General features: G+C 46.8%; 1 protein-coding gene across 1 annotated transcript in view; it reads left to right on the forward strand.

Annotated features, from left to right (window-relative positions):
• Positions 1–21,282, forward strand: part of NINJ1 (ninjurin 1) — a 208,909-nt gene that overhangs the window by 180,321 nt on the left and 7,306 nt on the right. The window contains exon 3 of the mRNA XM_069206417.1: positions 7,968–8,133. Within this exon, the coding sequence (XP_069062518.1) occupies positions 7,968–8,122 (155 nt within the window). The 3' untranslated portion in view covers positions 8,123–8,133. The remainder of the gene's footprint in view (positions 1–7,967; positions 8,134–21,282) is intronic.

The raw sequence follows: 21,282 nt of genomic DNA on the forward strand, positions 1-21,282 counted from the left end.
ATCCTGTCTGACATGTTAGTAGATGAAGAGGAGCATTTTTCATTTTTCTTTCTATTTCAGTTGATTTATTTAGAGAGCATTATAAGATATTGAAAGTGTCCTGTTTTGTACAAATACTCCTGCTCACAGGTAACACACCTGGGTACACATCCATGTGCAACACATGACCAGCATATCTGCATAGCTGCCAGAGGTGCATGATATCTTAAGCCAGCCATAGATTGTTTGCTACCAGCATTTGGCATGCTGGGATTTTTGAGCCTCTTCTTGGTTAAAGGAAAACTACAAGTCCCACAATACAGCATGTGGCTCCAAAGCAACACGTTGGAAGTTTCACACAAGGGACATGTTACTTCATGGCTACACATAGATGAATAGATGACAAAATAAATATAACATGCATTTTCTCTTTTTCATTATTAATGAGAATTGCTTTAGTGTGGTCTCATTTTTCTTGCCCCATAGTCTAAACAACAGCTGGTCTTAAGGGGCTAATTATTTCCATTTGGCCTTCTGCTCTCAAGTGGTTTCATACCTAATGTCTACATTTCAGTGCAGGCATGAAGGCCTCACGCCTTAAATAATACTAGGAGGTGCAAAGAACAAGAGACTAGCTGAACCTAGTTCATGCAAAGCACTGCCAGACTCAAATGATTTCCTTGAAGACCAGGTTTCGTTCCAATGATGCACCATTAGGAACATCAGAGGCCACAGGAACGATATGCTGCAGAACTTAAACTCCTTCCCTAAAGCATGATGCTGATAGATCAACCAGCCTCAAAGTCTGCAATTCCACCTACTGTCCAGAATATATATTGAAGAGTTTTGCTCAGGAATGTAAGCATGGACTCTAAAAAGAAAGTTCACAAGACTCGAGAATCAAAAACACTAGCTTGACGATGCTTCCTAGACCGAGAGCGATATGTCTTATATTTGGTATAGAAGTGGAGACCAGGACCGAAAACCTTGCGGATCACAGCCTGAGATTTTGAGAACCAAAGCAAACGTGCTGTATTTATGATCAGATTCAACTATTGAAATGTTTGTGCTCTCTACACCGGATGTAACGGATGAGAAAGTGTTGACCTTTGAAACTGAGCAGAAGTCGCTTCTGGTGAGCGGTGATCACATGCCGCGTGGTTGGCAGCTTCTCCATACTTCAAAGCCAAGTGCTACTCGTGCGCTGCATTGGAGAAGACCATTCTGGTCTTGGTTTGCTGTTCATGTGTTCTGAGACATACTGTTGTCAACATTATTGAGAGGTTCAATGAAAGTTCAATGAAAGTTCAATGCTGTTAATGGAGTTTGGCCTGTATGCATCATCAAAGTGCTTTCCCACCGCACTACACTTCCAAACAGGGAGGGCTGTAGACAAGATACAGCTGCAGTTGTTCACGGTAGCATCTGTGGGGTAAAGCAAAATTATGTAGATCTAGGCAGAATGTTGCTTGTGACCCTTATATTTCACTTAAGCGAACTGCCTCACATGTGCACAAAGACACTGGGACAAGCGTGTGCCTAGTTTATGCCCATGTATCATATGCTGTGAAAGTTTGGGAAGTCAGGTCACCTGTTTCCTGTGCATCAGTAACTAGGGCTTCACAGAAAGTCTCAAAACGGATTCAACTCTTACATCAGCATATTGGTTCTGTATCATTTTCACCAGAAATCCGTTCCTTATCATAAACCTAAGGCACGTTCTTAATGTCTGAAACCACCTCCGTGTAGATGTCCTCTGCATGGCAGATGTACATATAGCAAAGGCCTAAAGACCGTGCAGCAGACGTCGACATACAAGTGACGTGCCTTAAATCACTTGCACTTATTGTATGCTCAAAGGTAAGCAAAGTAAGGTGGCAGACTGAGAGTGATAACAATGGCTCAATTAATTCATTTATTTTTAGTTTATCACTTTACAAATCCTTTATGCTCTGTGTTAGGTCGTGTTTTTTTTGTCTTGTCACAGTAAAACAAATGCTGTAAAAATATTGTTCTGTAATTGTTAAGTAAATGAGTAGTGCAATAACTATAGCGTTCAATTCAGACACAGCTGTTGATTCTTTTTTTCATTTGGGTGGAATCTGGGAGGTGGTTCCAAGTTTGCTATGAACATAGGATGGGGAGACAAGTAAGGATCATTTTAGTTGAGATTAGGATTTATTGAAAGCTTTACGGTTAAAGCTGTTCTCCGATACCTAAAATTGAAAGATTCTTCATACAGGAAATCACGAATAAAATCAAAGACATTACTTAAGAAGACAAAATATGTTTAGGAAGGGGGTAACACACAGTTCTTTACGGCAGTGCACGATTGTTCAAAATTTGAACAGAAGGAATGAGAACCACCAAAAACACTAGAAGGAAAACAGAAAAGAGTTGCTAATGAAGAGGAAAAAAGGTGTAGCAAGCATTGGAGATGGGGAGAGAAGAGAGACAGACCCAAAATGGACTCTTGGCAAGACAACTGTTTGTCCAGCGTGCTGCAGGGACCTACTGTTCCTAGTTACACAAGTTCCTTCACCTGTATAAAAATGCTATTGTACTCCGTCAAAACAATGCTTGTTCCATCATGCTGCTCCCCTATCACCGTCTTCTACCCACGGAGCCAATGTTCTTTAGTTTGGATCATTAAAGCCACTGCTTAAAGATGGGTGAATACCTTTGTCAGTGTTTGTCACAGACATCTGGCAGAAAAAGAAGAATATCAGTTGTTGGTTTTAATTTTTTTATTCCGTATGCAGGGAGAAATACTTCTCCTCCATTATCGTGCATTGCAGTGACCAATCAGAAATGGTAGAACCTTTTGAGATGATTCTGGGAGTACCTGCGTTCAGCTTTTGACAAAAATCTTGAAAATTACAGAAAATCTGAGGCATGGTTGTTGAAGTCATGGTCATGTGTGCACACTATGGCAAATGCTTGATGTCCCCCAACCTTTCCTCTTGAGAATCTGTGTTCTATTTCAACCAATTTAGCATGTCAGACCTGTTCATTCGTGTGCACTCTTGGCACCTGCCCAGCTACAATTTGAGTAAATCATCTAAAGCTAACTGGCTGCTGACACTTTTCTTCAAGTGCATAAGTTCTGCTGAGATTTATCCTATTAATTTCCATTCTGGGGCATGACCTTCTGGACGTGCTCTAATTTTTAATGGAGGGCGAAGCAATCAGTTGTCATGAGTGCTTACATAATTAATAGTTTCTAGAACACCCGCTCACTCACTCCGGTCTTGGCAACTTTTATATGAAGTCACCATCACTGGGCCCTATAGACCATGATACTTCGTCCATAAATACTTTATGCATATGTAGAAAGAAAATGTAGTCTGATGAAGCAAGAAATGGCATTCCCAACTGGGCTAACCTTTACTGTTGCTGCTTGGATATTCTGGCTTCAGCTCTGAATGTTGGAAAGTGTGTTGCTGATGTAGGAAAGTGTTTTTTTGCTTTCCAAATATCATCATGTTGCCTGCTTGTGTTGATTGGCAGGTGACATTGCTTGTAGTATGGGCCCCTAATAGACTGCTGAGTTTGGACTGCCTTAGAGGGTAGTACAAGAACAATAGAGTTGTCCACAATCCGCAAGTGTATCAGACGTTTATGTATTTAAGGAGCATCTGATAGGGCTAGAATGTTTGTGAAGCAATATTGTTGTAAAGGAGAAATGGCATGAGACCATCAAGAAACCTTTTTTGCTGCCTAGACTGACTAGGACCAAAGACCTCTTTAGTATGGGGCAGGATCATATCATTATATATCCACTGGTTCGGAGCTTTGAAGAACCTGGGGAACGGATCCTACAGTCCATATCAATTAAACTTATATGTGCGAAAGAATTGACTCCCTTTGTGGGATCCCTTTTATATAGGTTTATCCAGGTTCTAGGAAAAGTGTTATTGAGGGTAAAGTAAAATTAAGGAAACCCATTATTTGTTTGAGGCCCATGATTAAATCTACATGATGCTTGAGTCCCTTCCCTTTGCTTGACTTGCAAGTTTTCTGGAGGTCAGATAGTCTTGCAGTTTCCCTGGTGTTAACAGCCAAATCCCCAGTAAAATAATGGTTTTACATTGAATTGAGGAGATAACCATATATGCGTCCCTAAATGTCTGCAGGTATCTGACATTGTACTATGCAGTCAGACCAGCTGTTTTCGTACACAAGATACAGTTACTTCTGTGCATCCTTTGGGTGCTGTGCAAATTAAGTGACTTTGCAGCTTGAGCACACCTGAAATAGACTACTTGCTTGCAGCCACAGTGTTTCCTGGTGTTGCTTTTTGAGTAGATGGATGTATGGCATGGCCAAAAATGCCTCGCTCGAGGGAGATCTTACTTGTGCTTTCCTTGTGTGTTTATTGTTTATTGGTGTATCAATTTGAACTTCTCTGCTATATGGCATACCATTAGATTATCATGCCTGGGGCACTGATATTTGATTTTTAAAAATGTCATACAGGAATCTTAGCTCCAATCTCCTTTCCTGTCACAAGCTGCGTTATCCCAGCGAGACATCGAAGTGAAACCAGAGACTTATGCATTAGTGATGATGACTAACAGATATACAATGAATGCTACATAACAGAATCTTTAAGACGTTTTGTAAGTATTCATGTATTAAAATCCGGGATATAAACGGTATTATGTTCATCACTTGATGCTGTATTGCTGCTAATGGGCACTGGATATGGAAGAGCGCATGAAGAAATTGTGCTGAACTTATAAGACCATGCAGTCACCTTAATACTTTGGATTTTCGTACTTCGGACAACTAAGCATTACATAAGGCATCACAACCCATCTGGTGCGGTGGTCCTTGAATGCTCAGCGGTGTATCTCCATCTTATGATGTCATATTTTCATACTGTATGAAATTCTCATTTGGCTGCACAAACTTCAGGGCCAGCATGTTTTACACTTGCTTTGAATGATCCGAAAAAAGTGCAGCCACAGGTTTTGCCTTTAGGACCGGGGCAAAAGCATCCCACAAGGTGTTGGGAGAGTCCGATGGTACAAGACTTGGCCCAACGTTGAAGCCTCCCCCCTACCCATGCCCCATGCGGGAGTGGGTGGCGTTGGAGGGGTATCGTGCCCAGCCTCAGCCTACTCCTTCCAGACTGCGGTTTGCAATAGTGCAGGCAGCCAATGCGTAGGAAAGGAGTAAAGCATTCTCTCAGTTTTAGATGACATTGAGTTTCCAAGTCACTCTAACTTCTGTAATGCATAGAAATAAAGCCCTAGATGGACACTGTTAACAAAATCCTGGAAAGGGACCAGTGCTGTTGTTTGCAGTGGTGTCTTGGCATACGTCAGATGTCAGAAGGCCTTCATTGTGGTCCATAGGCAATAGAAGGCTCTGTGCACATCCTCCGACACCAGTCATTGTCACTTGAACCCAGTGGGTCTTCGTAAGGCAGTTCGTGTGGAGAAGGTTGGTAAAAGGGAAGAGCCTCTGCCACGTCCTGCCCTGTAAGAAAGAGCACATCTGTCTTGGAACAGCATCTCAGCTGGTAAGGTCTGAGTCTCTCTTTGAGGAGGACGTGGTCAGGAGTGTGAAGGGCGAGCAAGCTTGTTAAAGGGAAACCAAAGTGAGGAGTTTAGTGTATTCACGAATCTGGAGTTAATTCTATAAGAATTAGTCCAAGATGGCAAAAGATGAAGCGCAAGATTTTCCTCTCTGATAGTTCAAAGTTCATGATTATACAGATTGACTGATGTGAAGAGTAGATTTGAGCTGCGTCAAACAGAGCTGCAGTGGCTTATTGAGAGGTGCCTTATGGTATAACAAGGAAGGAGAGACGACATATTTATTTCATTTTAAGCAGATTGGCTAAGCATAGCAAAATGTTTTTATTCTTGCACTGATTAAGTTATAACTAGCAAGAGTCTATTCCCAGTTCAGCCTCATCATGAACGTATTTGGGCCAAAATATTGGTCCCGTTTTCTATTAGTTTAAAAAATGGAGCTGGAAGTAAGACACCTCTCACCTTCTGTGAAGTCTAAAGAATGAGTGAATCTACCATGTAAGTACATAATTCATTTTCTGACCAGTGTCACTTCACTCACCGGGTAGCGAGTCGATCCTTTCCTACCCATGTTGCCCTTGCTTTTCGGCTTGGTAATCCTTACAGTGGAACAGCTGAAGCAAGTGTTCCCAAAATAATATATATAGTCGAACATTAGCACATCCTGAGCGTGTTCCTGACATTGCACATCTTAAGCATTCTTTGTTAACACATCAATGTGAAAAAAGGGTCGCTACAAGCATATACAAGTCAGTCATGCATTGTGTCCAGAGAGTCAGCTGGGCCCTAAATTCATGAAGGTCAATGGCTTTATTTCACTTGTGAATTCTTTATTATTCCAGAGTCCTTATTCTTTGTGCAAGTATATTCCAAAGATAGTGTCTCGGTACTCAATAGGAGCTTCACCCGGAAGGCTTTTGGTTAAGAGATTCTTATTAGTTGAGGAGTTGTCTTTGATCCGATGTTTCTCCTTTGGTTACATAATCTGAGTTAGGATTGTGTTTAAGTCCCAAGACAATTGATCTCCTGTTGTGAAATGCAAAGGTCTTTGAAGGATATTCTTCATGCCACTGGTAAACCATAGCAAGTTTTTTTTCAATGTGGGTGATGTGGTCCCATCAATGTACGTTGACTGATCTGGCAGCCGCTTTCTAGAATCTTTGTAGCTTGCAGTTTGCATAGTTTGGACAGCAAATCTCTAGGGCCAGTGATGCCTGCATGGTTCCTGAAAGTCCTAGGTATGGGAAGTTACCTCAAAGTATTATCACTGTATAGAATGATTCTCTCGTCACATTTACGATATGGGATTAAAGTGAGATTTTCAAGCCCAGGATCATGCCAAGGTTTATACTTCACTCAATGTCACCGAAGTATTCACAGGTGAGTGCTTTGAGTAATTCAGTTTTTGAGGGGTTTAGTTTGAGGTGATCTTCAAGCACCTGTTTTTCTATGGCTACTAAACCTTCTAGTGACTCTAGGTATGTGTTTTAATTTTACCTATAGCTGTAGTATTTTATGCATATGCAATAACTGATTATTAATGTTGTAAATATAGGTCGTTTTAGCTGTCAAACTTCTGCAATTCAAAATATATTTTAAAATTAATGTAATTGTTTAAAGTGCAAATGAGTGCTGTATCTGAAGACAGTGGTGTGGTGGTTTTTAAATATAGACACTTAGGCCCTCATTCTGACCCTGGCGGTCTTTGACCGCCAGGGCGGAGGACCGCGGGAGCACCGCCGACAAGCCGGCGGTGCTTCAATGGGGATTCCGACCGCGGCGGTAAAGCCGCGGTCGGACCGGCACCACTGGCGGGGTCCCGCCAGTGTACCGCGGCCCCATTGAATCCTCCGCGGCGGCGCAGCTTGCTGCACCGCCGCGGGGATTCTGACCCCCCCTACCGCCATCCAGATCCCGGCGGTCGGACCGCCGAGATCCGGATGGCGGTAGGGGGGGTCGCGGGGCCCCTGGGGGCCCCTGCAGTGCCCATGCCACTGGCATGGGCATTGCAGGGGCCCCCGTAAGAGGGCCCCTAAATGTATTTCACTGTCTGCTGCGCAGACAGTGAAATACGCGACGGGTGCAACTGCACCCGTCGCATAGCTTCCACTCCGCCGGCTCGATTCCGAGCCGGCTTCATCGTGGAAGCCTCTTTCCCGCTGGGCTGGCTGGCGGTCTGAAGGAGACCGCCCGCCAGCCCAGCGGGAAAGTCAGAATTACCGCCGCGGTCTTTCGACCGCGGAACGGTAACCTGACGGCGGGACTTTGGCGGGCGGCCTCCGCCGCCCGCCAAGGTCAGAATGAGGGCCTTAGTGATGTCAGTATATTGCCAAGGTAGTGTTCTTGCTCCACATCTCACTTCCCTTTTTATTTCCCAAATGAAATCTCAGCATTTTTAAAAATAAGCTGACAAACTGTTTCTCTTCTCTTTTTGTATTCTAGTCAAATATGACCTAAACAACCCAGCGAAACATGCCAGGCTAGATTTACTCAACAACATCGCAACAGGTTTGGTGTTCATTATTGTGGTAGTGAACGTCTTTGTCACTGCATTTGGTGTGCAGAAGCCATCTTTGGAGAGTTCCACAAAGCAGTAGTACTCTTAAAGGTGAGTTTCCTTTAATCTAACTTTAAAGACTGTGGCGGGGAATTTGTTAATTTTCAATATTTTTTAAATTTGTCTTGTGACAACACCTGAGATTGTTTATACGCGTGATACATCTAGAGAAAGTGCATTGGAATACAACTCGTTACCTTCTACTCATTCAACTAGAATCACAGTCTTTTAGCCCCCTTCTATTAAAGTTTTGTTTGTGTAGACATTTTAAAACAATCAGGTGATTTTATTTTAAAGAGGAAAGTGTAAGACTATTACTTTTTTGTGCAGCAATGATCCAGGAGGAGCAGGCATATTAAACTCCAACAAGGATAGTCTCCAGTTCATAAAAAATAACATAGACATGTTTAGTATCTGAGAACAAGTGAAGCCAAGCCACTCCCAAAGTAGAGTCCAATGAAGTCTCAGTGTCCAGGACAAAAACACCATATATTTTAAGTAGGAAAACCCTCACCCATCCATAGGTGGCATGCTTCATAAGAGGGTTCCCCTCACAGCCTTAGCAGAAACCAGCAATGTGGGCTACAACTCTCCACAATGTAGGTGGGAGCGTTTACTAGATTAGAATGAAGCGTGTAAGGGTGCTATGTGAGCTGCAAAGTGTGGGAGCGGGTTGCAGAGTGTCTTGTGGTGATAGAGTAAGGTTAAAACTGCCTCTTGGTGGTCTAAAATATTTTATACATATTCCCGTGGGATAGAGATGTAACTGTGAGTGAGGAATTCACCCAATTGTTTGAAGAGGATCCACATGGTTCTACCTGCTTTTTGTCACTCTGCCATTTATGTGGTGGTGAAATGGAAATAAAAATATAAAGTATGACCAGTGGGCCAAACTAGGTTGTATCCTCCGTGGTTGCCGCCTGTAACATATTACAAAAACAGTAGAAAGGGACAAGTGAAAATTTATAAGATGTCCAAATATTTGTGCTTTGCTAGAAGACGTGATTCATAGTGTCTAACTCTCACAAATTTACTGGAAAAACATACGCTATGGGTGAGCAAAGTGATCATTGCAAACCAAACGTGGTCAGTGAAATGCCTGACACAGGCCAAAACTTATACTTACCCACAGTGGCTGGGTCAAGTGCGTCAACTCAAATCATCCGGTCAGCGCAAAAGACGGGGATGTGGCTGTGATTATGAAACACAGTACAATATAGGGTTAAGAAGAAAAATCTGGTGAGTCATGTTTTAGCAGTGGAGATAATGTATAAAAACATGCATTGTGGAGAGAATCACATAGGATGAAATGATTAGAGCAATCATAGTGAAGATTTAATACTGTAATATTTTGCATGTATATCCTTAGAAGGTTTTATAGGAATATGAGTCAGTGGATTACTTGGAAAGAGGCAGGATTCCTTATTACACCGGACCCTAGGACTCTGTACTTTTACATTCTGCCAGAGATTCACAAACCACAATGCCCAGCATTAGGGAGACCCATCGTAACCAGGATTGGTTTCATTTTGTAACCTTTTTCCTAGTTTACAGATAGCTCAAATAAAAGAGATTTGAAGGCCTCTGGCTAAAATATTTGCATCTCGTCATCTTTTCTATCCTTTTTTTTTTTATAACCTGTTAGATATTCCCGTAAGCCCTTAGAGATCTCCAAACTGTGTTTTGAACAAAAATATATGTATTCAAAATTAGAAAAAAATAAAGAATTTTCTATCTTGTTTTTAATTTACATTTTTTAGATAAAGATTGCACATTTAATGCCACCAACCCTAAATTTAGAAAAGTGCTTGAGATTTATTATATGGCTTTTTTTACATCTTTTATGACAATGCAGCTGTCTCATAGAGCTTTTGTCAGTGCTCTAAAAATGTTTATAGAGTGGACTTCAGAGGCTTAGTACTCCTTCATTACATACTATTGCTGTTAGTTCATCATTCCTCTCATAGGGAACGCCTCCAAAGCAGTGCGTATGTTGCATTTTTTCAGCTAGTAGTAGGGACTGTTTGTTGAAAGCAGATGTTTTTTTGTAAAAAGGTAGATCCTTAAACATGGCAAGGTCTGCATTGTAAGCAAATGTGCACTCGAAGTACGTTCAAAATAAAAAATCTATTCGAATATTGTATATTATGGGTGGTAGAAGGAATATCAATTAGTTTCTTAAAAAAATAAAACCTCACCATCAGTGGTGTAACACAACTTGAGGGGCGCCCCCCTGCAAACTACCTTGAGGGGACCCCCTCACTCCCTCGAACCAGTCAGGGACCTGTCCCCCAGGCACAGTGTACTGTGCTGATGGGGCCCCCAGGAGCTTGGGGTGCCATCCCGCACAGAGGAGGCCCCTCCCTAGCAGTCCACATCTCCGCGACAGCTCTGACCTGTGGGTAATATCGTGAGATACTATGGGCCTTTCCAGTGTCCTCTGGCTATTTTTTAAACACAACCCTTATAAATCATGCTGCTAGGGAGAGAAACATATATTCGAATTGATATTTTTAACTTTTTTAACTTTTAGTACTTTTACTGTTGACTTCTTGTCTCACACATATGCAGCTTTATCATATAAGTACAACAGGAGATGCTCTGTAAACCCCCAAAAAACAAGAGACGCATATAGAAAAATACAACAGGACACAAGCAGTATAATTATATGAAAAGTATTTAGTTAAGTTGCAAGACACAAAGGTTATGACAAACACATGATTAAATCACCAAACACTCTGCCTTATGGAAAATATATACTTTTATATATGAATGAAAAATAAAAAACATCCACAGTGATAAGAATGGTGGTCCTTAGTGCTTCAGTGATAACGCAGTGAACAGAGTGCAGTCAAACGTGTGTATAAAAGGAAACGGTTAAGAGATGGATAAAAGATGTTAGGACCTCGGTAACAAATAAAGCATTCTCAGGTTACAGTGTAATTTTTTAATAGCCAATAAACCTTATTGTTGAGGTTTTGATCTTGGATGAATAATTGGATCTTCATCATGACGAGGAGATAAAAGGGAGTCTTAGCACTAGAAGTCTGAAGAAAAGGAATCAAGAATAAGGGCCTTATTTAGATCTTGGCGGTAACGGTCCTGCCACTGATTGTCTACTGGAAAACCAGTCCGCAGCTTAGGCAGTCCTCCTGTCTGATTTAGATATTGGTGGGACCATAGGCGAAAGAGTGCCTGAGTCCCGCTGACTCCGCCAAGAATCTCCAACTGCCTCAATGGGAGTCTTGGAATTGGAGAGGATGCCGGGACTCCAGCCACCTTTACCGCCAAGCTGATTTGGATGTGCCTTCCCGCACAACCATCAACCTTCACACCTGAGTTGGCGGATTGGGGGGAAATTGAGGTAAAAACCTACCTTTTTTCCCCATCCTGCTTCCATTTTCGACTGCACATGACTAAACAACACCTTCAGTTGCTGCTGCCACTGGACCATGAAGAAAACACGACTCCCCCTCATTGCCGGTCTGACAGATAAGTAATACGGATTGGCTGTGTACATTGCGTGGTCACCGCATATGGACACGGGACCACTGCAGTCATATACATGACACAGTAATTTTTTGAAGTACTTTGACATGCATATGTTGGGAACACATTTGTGTGCAACATGGCTGGGGACATACTGGTACATGACCGCTACAGCACACATACACAACTGTCATTGTGGTGTCAGTATTCGTTGTGTCAGTGTTAGACCTGACAGCCTTAGGGTAGTCACCCCTAACGTTTTGCCTGCCTTCCTCCACTTTTTGAACACTGTTTTTGCTGGCTTTTAGACTCTGCGCACTTTACCACTGCTAACCAGTGCTAAAGTGCATATGCTCTCTCCCTTAAAACATGGTAACCTGGAATCATACCTGATTGGACTATTAATTTACTTATAAGTCCCTAGTAAGGTGCACTCCCTGTGCATAGGGCTGGTAGATTAAATGCTACTAGTGGGCCTGCAGCACTGGTTGTGCCACCCACTTAAGTAGCCCCTTTTCCTTGTCTCAGGCCTGCCATTGCAAGGCCTGTGTGTGCAGTTTCACTGTCACCTCGACTTGACATGTAAAAGTACTTGCCAAGCCTAAACCTCCCCTTTCTCCACATATAAGTCACCTCTAATGTGTGCCCTAGGTAACCCCTAGAGCAGGGTGCTGTGTGGGTGAAAGGCAGGACATGTACCTGTGTAGTTTACCTGTCCTGGTAGTGTAAAACTCCTAAATTCGTTTTTGCACTACTGTGAGGCCTGCTCCCTTCATAGGTTAACATCGGGGCTGCCCTCATACAGTATTGAAGTGGTAGCTGCTGATCTGAAAGGAGTAGGAAGGTCATATTTAGTATGGCCAGAATGGTAATATAAAATCCTGCTGACTGGTGAAGTTGGATTTAATATTACTATTCTAGAAATGCCACTTTTAGAAAGTGAGCATTTCTTTGCACTTAAATCTTTCTGTGCCTTACAATCCACGTCTGGCTGGGCTTAGTTGACAGCTCCTTGTGCATCCAGTCAGACACACCCCAAACACAGGGTACTCAGCCTCACTTGCATACATCTGCATTTTGAATGGGTCTTGCTGGGCTGGGAGGGTGGAGGGCCTGCTCTCACACAAAGGACTGCCACACCCCCTACTGGGACCCTGGCAGACAGGATTGAACTGAAAGGGGACCTGGTGCACTTCTTAGCCACTCTTTGAAGTCTCCCCCACTTCAAAGGCACATTTGGGTATAAAACAGGGCCTCTGCCCTACCTCATCAGACACTTGCTGGAGAAGAAACCTGAACCAGAAACTACATCCTGCCAAGAAGAACTGCCTGGCTGCTCAAAGGACTCACCTGTCTGCTTTCTACAAAGGACTGCTGCCTTGCTGTTGGCCTGCTGCCTTGCTGAACTCTTGTCTGGCTGTGAAAGTGCTCTCCAAGGGCTTGGATAGAGCTTGCCTCCTGTTCCCTGAAGTCTCAGGACCAAAAAGACTTCTCTTTTTCACTTGGACGCTCCGTACGCCGAAAATTTCGACGCACAGCTTGTTCCGCGGCGAGAAAAACGCCGCACACCGACGCTGATCGACGCGACGCTCTTGGGACGATCGGAAATCCGACGCACGGCTTCGCAAGGACAACGCCGCCCGACCTCTAGAGGAGAAATCGACGCGACGCCTGCCGTGAGATCGTAATTTCGACGCGCAGCCGGAAAGCAAGCAGGAAAATCCACGCAGAGACCCGGGACATCTGGTAATCCCCGCGACCCACAGAAAGAGACTGTCCGCGCGCCGGAAAACGATGCACGACTTCCCCGCGTGGAAAATAACGACGCAAGTCCGTGTGTGCTGGGGAGAAATCGACGCACACACCCTTTTTCCACGCACCTCTTCCTTTGTGGCCCTCTGAGGAGATTTTTCCACTCCAAACCAGGTACTTGTGCTTGAAAGAGACTTTGTTTATATTCTAAAGACTTAAGACACTTTGGGGGTCATTCCGACCCTGGCGGTTGACTACCGCCAGGGCCGGGGACCGCGGATGCACCGCCAACAGGCTGCCGGTGCATCCATGGGCATTCTGACCTCGGCGGTACAGCCGCGGTCAGAAACGGGAATCCGGCGGTGTCCCGCCGGTTTCCCGCTGCCCTAGGGAATCCTCAGCGCCGCCATGGGGATTCCGACCCCCTTACCGCCAGCCTGGTTCTGGCGGTTTTGACCGCCAGAACCTGCCTGGCGGTAACGGGTGTCGTGGGGCCCCTGGGGGCCCCTGCAGTGCCCATGCCAATGGCATGGGCACTGCAGGGGCCCCCTAACAGGGCCCCACTAAGATTTTCAGTGTCTGCATAGCAGACACTGAAAATCGCGACGGGTGCAACTGCACCCGTCGCACCCTTCCCACTCCGCCGGCTCCATTCGGAGCCGGCATCCTCGTGGGAAGGGGTTTCCCGCTGGGCGGGCGGCCAGCGGGAAACTCAGAATAACCACGGCGGTCTTTTGACCGCGCAGCGGTATTCTGGCGGTTCCCGCTTGGCGGGCGGCTCCCGCCGCCCGCCTAGCTCAGAATCACCCCCTTTATATCACTTGTCAGTGATATCTCTACAATTTTCCATTGCAACTTTATTCTTTTGACCTACAATTATCCCGATAAATATTCTATATTTTTCTAAACACTGTGGGGGTGATTCTGACCCCGGCGGTCTTAGACCGCCGGGGCCAGGGTCGGCGGGAGCACCGCCGACAGGCCGGCGGTGCCCCGCAGGGCATTCTGACCGCGGCGGTAAAGCCGCGGTCAGACCGGCAACACTGGCGGTCTCCCGCCAGTGTACCGCTGCCCTGTTGAATCCTCCAAGGCGGCGCAGCTAGCTGCGCCGCCGAGGGGATTCCGACCCCCCCTACCGCCATCCAGTTCCCGGCGGTCCGCCGTAAGAGGGCCCCTACAAGTATTTCACTGTCTGCTTGGCAGACAGTGAAATACGCGACGGGTGCAAATGCACCCGTCGCACCTTCCCACTCCGCCGGCTCGATTACGAGCCGGCATCCTCGTGGGAAGGTCGTTTTCCCCTGGGCTGGCGGGCGGCCTTTTGGCGGCCGCCCGCCAGCCCAGGGGAAAACTTGAAATACCCGCCGCGGTCTTTTGACCGCGGCGCGGTATTTTGGAGGGCGGAATTCTGGCGGGCGGCCTCCGCCGCCCGCCAGAATCAGAATCACCCCCCGTGTGGTGTATTTTTGTGGTGCTATATGGTGGTATTGCATGATTTATTGCACAAATACTTTACACATTGCCTTCTAAGTTAAGCCTGACTGCTCGTGCCAAGCTACCAGAGGGTGGGCACAGGATAATCTTGGATTGTGTGTGACTTACCCTGACTAGAGTGAGGGCTTTTGCTTGGACAGGGGGTAACCTGACTGCCAACCAAAAACCCCATTTCTAACATTGGTGATCAGCGGTGAGGATAGGACTTGTATTTGTGCAGTGACATACAGTAGCTAAGTATTTCACTACCTACCCACAGTTGAAGGTCAACTTGGTTTTTATCTCTTTTTGCAAATCCGTTTTTTTTCCTGACAATTTTCAAAAACCAAATCCTCACTCAGCATGTCTCTGACTGGGTCTCAGACAGGGGACTTTGACCTAGTCCAGTTGGATACATATACGGTCAAACAACTAAGAGGATTCTGCAGGGCAATGAGGGTACCCACCCAAGGGGCCTCCAGAAAGGAGGACTTTCAAGTGGCGCTGAGGGCCTGGGCAGAAGCCCATTTAAAGGATGATGAGGAAGAGGAGCCAGAAAATGGCCCCTCAGAGGAATTTTCACTATCGGTGGATGGTGTTACCACTGCAATTGTGCCCCCTTCCAGACCAGGGAGCAGTGTCTCTGTGCAAAGCCTGACCGCAGAGGAAAGGAGAGAAGAAAGGGAGTTCCAATTGCAAATGGCAAAACTGAAAATTGAGGCTCAACAGGAGGAGAGAAGGGCAGAAAGAGAAGCCAAGCAAGCTGAGGCTGAAAGAGCAGCCAAACAAATTGAAGCTGAAAGAGAAGCCAAACAAGCTGAAGCTGAGAGAGCAACCAAACAGGTGGAGGCTGAGAGAGCTTTGGCTGAAAATAAACTATTGTTGGCTCATGAACTGAGTCTCAAGGAGCTGGAGATCAAGGCGAGACAGTCTGAATCCAGCAATAATGGTGGCAGCATACTGACAGGACCTGCTGGAGAAAAGAAGGTTCGTATACCCAAAAATGTGGTGCCCAGTTTTGTGGTGGGAGATGACATAGATAAATGGTTAGCTGCTTATGAAGTTGCACTAAGGGCTCATGAGGTTCCTGAAGGGCAATGGGGGGTAGCTATGTGGGGTTATGTACCGCCATTGGGGAGGGATACACTCCTCACATTGGATCAACCTGATCAAAACACATACCCACTTCAGAAAGCCACTTTACTTGCCAAGTTTGGGCTGACCCCTGAGGGATACCGTCAGAGGTTCAGGGACAGCACCAAACAAACCACACAAACATGGGTAGATTTCTTTGACTTCTCCAGTAAGGCACTGAATGGATGGGTGCAGGGCAACAAAGTAGCTGATTATAAAGGTTTATATGACTTGATTCTGAGAGAGCATATGCTTAATACTACTTATACAGAGTTGCGCCAGCACTTAGTGGATAGTAAGCTGACTGATCCCAGGAAGCTTGCTGAGGAGGCGGACCTCTGGGTTAGCACCAGAGTGTCCAAGAAGGTACCTGGGGGGGACTCCCACAAAGGTGATCAGGGTTCCCAACAGAAGAAAGAGGGGGGAGATAAACTTGCAGATAAGGAACTCTCCAAAGGCCCCCAAAAGAATTCCCAGGGAGGGGGTGGCAACCCTTCCTTTTTCAGATTTGGGAAAAAGCCAGGGACATATGACAAGTCAGGGAAATCTAGCCCCAAGTGCATGGAGTGTTACCAGTATGGTCACTATAAAGGCGATCCCCAGTGCCCCAAGAGGGCACCGTCCACTACCGGACAGGCACCTGGGTTGACTAGTGTAGCGCTCGGGGGGGAGATGGACCCAGATAGCTTTGGGGAACAGGTAGAGATTTCCCTAGTGTCCCTGGGAGAAGGAGAAATGGTGCCCAAGGCCCACATGCCCAAAAATACTTCCAAGTACCGGCAGTGGGTCACCATTGATGGGCAGAAGGTGGAGGCTCTGCGTGACACCGGAGCCAGTATGAGTACTATCAAGAGTCAGCTGGTGTCAACAGAGCAGATAGTCCCTAATACATTCCACCAGGTCATAGTCGCTGACAATCGCGAGAGTCACCTACCGGTGGCTCTGGTTCCCTTTGAGTGGGGTGGGGTCTCTGGTACTCTGAAAGTAGCTGTGAGTCCTGCCATGCCTGTAGATTGTCTGTTAGGCAACGATCTTGAGCATACTGCTTGGAAAGAAGTGGAGCTCAAGTCTCACCTGGAAATGTTAGGGTTACCTGAGTGGGTCTGCATGACCACACGGTCCATGGCTGACCGAGAGGGAAGTCAAGGGCGTCTGGAGCCTGGAACGATGACCCAGAGAGCTGCCAAGAGAAGGGACAAGGGGCGCGGGAAACCGGCTCCAGAAGTTCCCGCAGTGGCTGACGGGGCTCCTGAGGAGGAGGCTCCCGAGCCAACTGGGGAAGACATTGCCACCCTAGGTGACTTACCTGAGCTTGCTGGCTGGCAAGTTGAGGGTGGACCCACCAGGGAGGAGTTCTGCAAGGCGCAGAAAGAATGTCCCACTCTGGAAGATCTGAGGAAACAAGCCTCAAACCAGGCGGCAGGTGACGCCTCTGGCGATCACCACCTATATTGGGAGAATGATCTCCTCTACAGTGAGCTTAAGGTTCCGGCCTTTGGGGCAGCACGTACGCTGGTGGTTCCTCAATGTTACCGAACCTTCCTACTGGGTCTGGCTCACGACATTCCCCTGGCAGGACATTTGGGGCAAGGCAAGACCTTTAACAGGCTTGTCACCCACTTTTATTGGCCCAAAATGAGGACACACTCAGATAAGTTCTGCAGATCTTGTCCTACCTGCCAGGCCAGTGGTAAAGCAGGAAAAAGGGTTAAAACCCCCCTGATTCCACTTCCTGTCGTTGGCACCCCCTTTGAAAGGTTGGGCATCGACATTGTTGGTCCCTTGGATCCCAAAACTGCCTTAGGCAACAGGTTCATCCTGGTTTTGGTGGACCATGCCACCCGTTACCCAGAGGCAATCCCTCTGAGGACCGTAACTGGACCGGTGGTGACCTGAACTCTGATGGGGATATTTACCTGTGTGCGATTCCCCAAGGAGATAGTGTCTGACAGAGGCACTAACTTCATGTCTGCATACATGAAGTCTCTGTGGGATGCGTGTGGTGTAACCTACAAGTTCACCACACCCTATCACCCCCAGTCTAATGGTCTTGTGGAGAGATTCAACAAGACCCTGAAAGGCATGATTGGTGGCTTCCCTGAGGCCATGAGGCGTAAGTGGGACGTCCTCTTACCATGCCTTCTCTTTGCTTACAGAGAGGTCCCCCAGAGGGGGGTGGGTTCAGTCCCTTTGAGCTTCTCTATGGGTACCCTGTCAGGGGACCCTTAAGCATTGTCAAGGAGGGATTGGAGAAAGCTCCAAAGGCACCCCCTAAGGACGTGGTCAGCTACATGTTGGCCCTCCGCAACCAGATGACCCGCTTCTGGAAAGAGGCCCAAAGTAACCTTGAGGCCAGTCAAGAGGTAATGAAACACTGGTATGACCAGAAGGCCACCCTGGTAGAGTTTCAACCTGGAGACAAAGTGTGGGTAATGGAGCCAGTAGAGCCCAGAGCTCTCCAGGACCGCTGGTCTGGCCCATTTGAAATAAAGGAGCGGAAAGGGGAGGCCACTTATCTAGTGGACCTCCAAACCCCTAGGAATCCCCTAAGGGTGCTCCATGTGAACCGACTAAAGGCTCATTTTGAGAGGTCGGAGATCAACATGCTTCTGGTCACAGATGAAGGAATGGAAGAGGAGAGTGAACCTCTCCCCGACCTCCTCTCTGCCCAAGAAGGTGATGGGTCAGTAAGCGGGGTCATTCTTTCTGACTCCCTGACTCTAAACCAGAAAGGAGACTGCTATGAACTGTTGGAGCAGTTCTCCCTTACTCCTGGACTGACCCACCTCTGTGTTCATGATATTGACACCGGTGACAGTCTCCCTGTGAAGAACAAAATTTACAGGCTGTCGGATAAGGTGAAGGCCAGCATCAAGGAGGAGGTCTCCAAGATGTTGACTCTAGGGGTTATCGAGAAATCCAGTAGTCCCTGGGCCAGCCCAGTGGTGTTGGTCCCTAAGGCTACTGCCCCAGGTGCGAAGCCAGAACTCCGGTTCTGTGTGGACTACCGGGGTCTCAACTCAGTCACACGGACTGATGCTCACCCCATCCCCCGAGCTGATGAGCTCGTTGACAGGCTAGGCGCTGCCAAGTTCCTGAGTACGTTTGATCTTACTTCAGGGTACTGGCAGATTGCCCTGACTGAGGGGGCTAAAGAAAGATCCGCATTTTCAACCCCTGATGGCCATTACCAGTTCCGGGTTATGCCGTTTGGATTGAAAAATGCCCCCGCCACCTTCCAACGGTTGGTTAACGGGGTCCTAGCTGGCAAGGATGCCTTCTGTGCAGCCTACCTGGATGACATAGCTGTCTACAGTTCCAGCTGGGAGGAACACCTGCTTCACCTCAAGGAGGTGCTTCAGGCCCTGCAACAGGCAACCCTGACCATCAAGGCTAGTAAGTGCCAGATTGGGCAGGGTTCCGTGGTGTACTTGGGACACCTAGTGGGTGGTGGCAAGGTGCAGCCACTCCAGGCCAAGATTTAAACTATCAAGGCCTGGCAACCACCTAGAACGCAGACGGAGGTGAGAGCCTTTTTAGGCCTCACAGGAAACTACCGTAGATTTGTCAAGGGCTATGGTACCATTGTGTCACCCTTGACAGAACTCACTTCCAAGAAACAACCTAGGTTGGTGAATTGGACAGAGGCTTGTCAGAAAGCCTTTGACGCCCTGAAGGAAGCCATGTGCACGTCCCCCGTGCTCAAGGCCCCTGACTACTCCCAGGAATTTATCGTGCAGACAGACGCTTCAGAGCATGGCATAGGGGCAGTTCTAGCACAGCTAAATGAGGAGGGCCTAGACCAACCGGTAGTCTTTATTAGCAGAAGGCTATTACCACGGGAACAGAGGTGGAGTGCTATTGAGAGAGAAGCTTTTGCTATGGTCTGGGCACTGAAGAAGCTAAGACCCTACCTGTTTGGGACTCACTTCCGGGTTCAGACAGACCACAGGCCCCTCAGATGGCTCATGCAGATGAGGGGTGAGAATCCCAAACTCTTGAGGTGGTCCATTTCCCTACAGGGGATGGACTTTACGGTGGAACATCGCCCAGGGGTTGACCACGCCAATGCTGATGGTCTCTCCAGATACTTCCGCCTTAGCGATGAGAGCTCCCAGGAGGTCGGGTAGCTCTCCCCACTTTCAGCTGGGGGGGACACATGTTAGACCTGACAGCCTTAGGGTAGTCACCCCTAACTTTTTGCCTGCCTTCCTCCACTTTTTGGACACTGTTTTTGCTGGCTTTTAGACTCTGCGCACTTTACCACTGCTAACCAGTGCTAAAGTGCATATGCTCTCTCCCTTAAAACATGGTAACCTGGAATCATACCTGATTGGACTATTAATTTACTTATAAGTCCCTAGTAAGGTGCACTCCCTGTGCATAGGGCTGGTAGATTAAATGCTACTAGTGGGCCTGCAGCACTGGTTGTGCCACCCACTTAAGTAGCCCCTTTTCCTTGTTTCAGGCCTGCCATTGCAAGGCCTGTGTGTGCAGTTTCACTGTCACCTCGACTTGACATGTAAAAGTACTTGCCAAGCCTAAACCTCCCCTTTCTCCACATATAAGTCACCTCTAATGTGTGCCCTAGGTAACCCCTAGAGCAGGGTGCTGTGTGGGTGAAAGGCAGGACATGTACCTGTGTAGTTTACCTGTCCTGGTAGTGTAAAACTCCTAAATTTGTTTTTGCACTACTGTGAGGCCTGCTCCCTTCATAGGTTAACATCGGGGCTGCCCTCATACAGTATTGAAGTGGTAGCTGCTGATCTGAAAGGAGTAGGAAGGTCATATTTAGTATGGCCAGAATGGTAATATAAAATCCTGCTGACTGGTGAAGTTGGATTTAATATTACTATTCTAGAAATGCCACTTTTAGAAAGTGAGCATTTCTTTGCACTTAAATCTTTCTGTGCCTTACAATCCACGTCTGGCTGGGCTTAGTTGACAGCTCCTTGTGCATCCAGTCAGACACACCCCAAACACAGGGTACTCAGCCTCACTTGCATACATCTGCATTTTGAATGGGTCTTGCTGGGCTGGGAGGGTGGAGGGCCTGCTCTCACACAAAGGACTGCCACACCCCCTACTGGGACCCTGGCAGACAGGATTGAACTGAAAGGGGACCTGGTGCACTTCTGAGCCACTCTTTGAAGTCTCCCCCACTTCAAAGGCACATTTGGGTATAAAACAGGGCCTCTGCCCTACCTCATCAGACACTTGCTGGAGAAGAAACCTGAACCAGAAACTACATCCTGCCAAGAAGAACTGCCTGGCTGCTCAAAGGACTCACCTGTCTGCTTTCTACAAAGGACTGCTGCCTTGCTGTTGGCCTGCTGCCTTGCTGAACTCTTG

Source organism: Pleurodeles waltl, chromosome 9 (assembly GCF_031143425.1).
Source record: "Pleurodeles waltl isolate 20211129_DDA chromosome 9, aPleWal1.hap1.20221129, whole genome shotgun sequence".
Taxonomy (NCBI): domain Eukaryota; kingdom Metazoa; phylum Chordata; class Amphibia; order Caudata; family Salamandridae; genus Pleurodeles; species Pleurodeles waltl.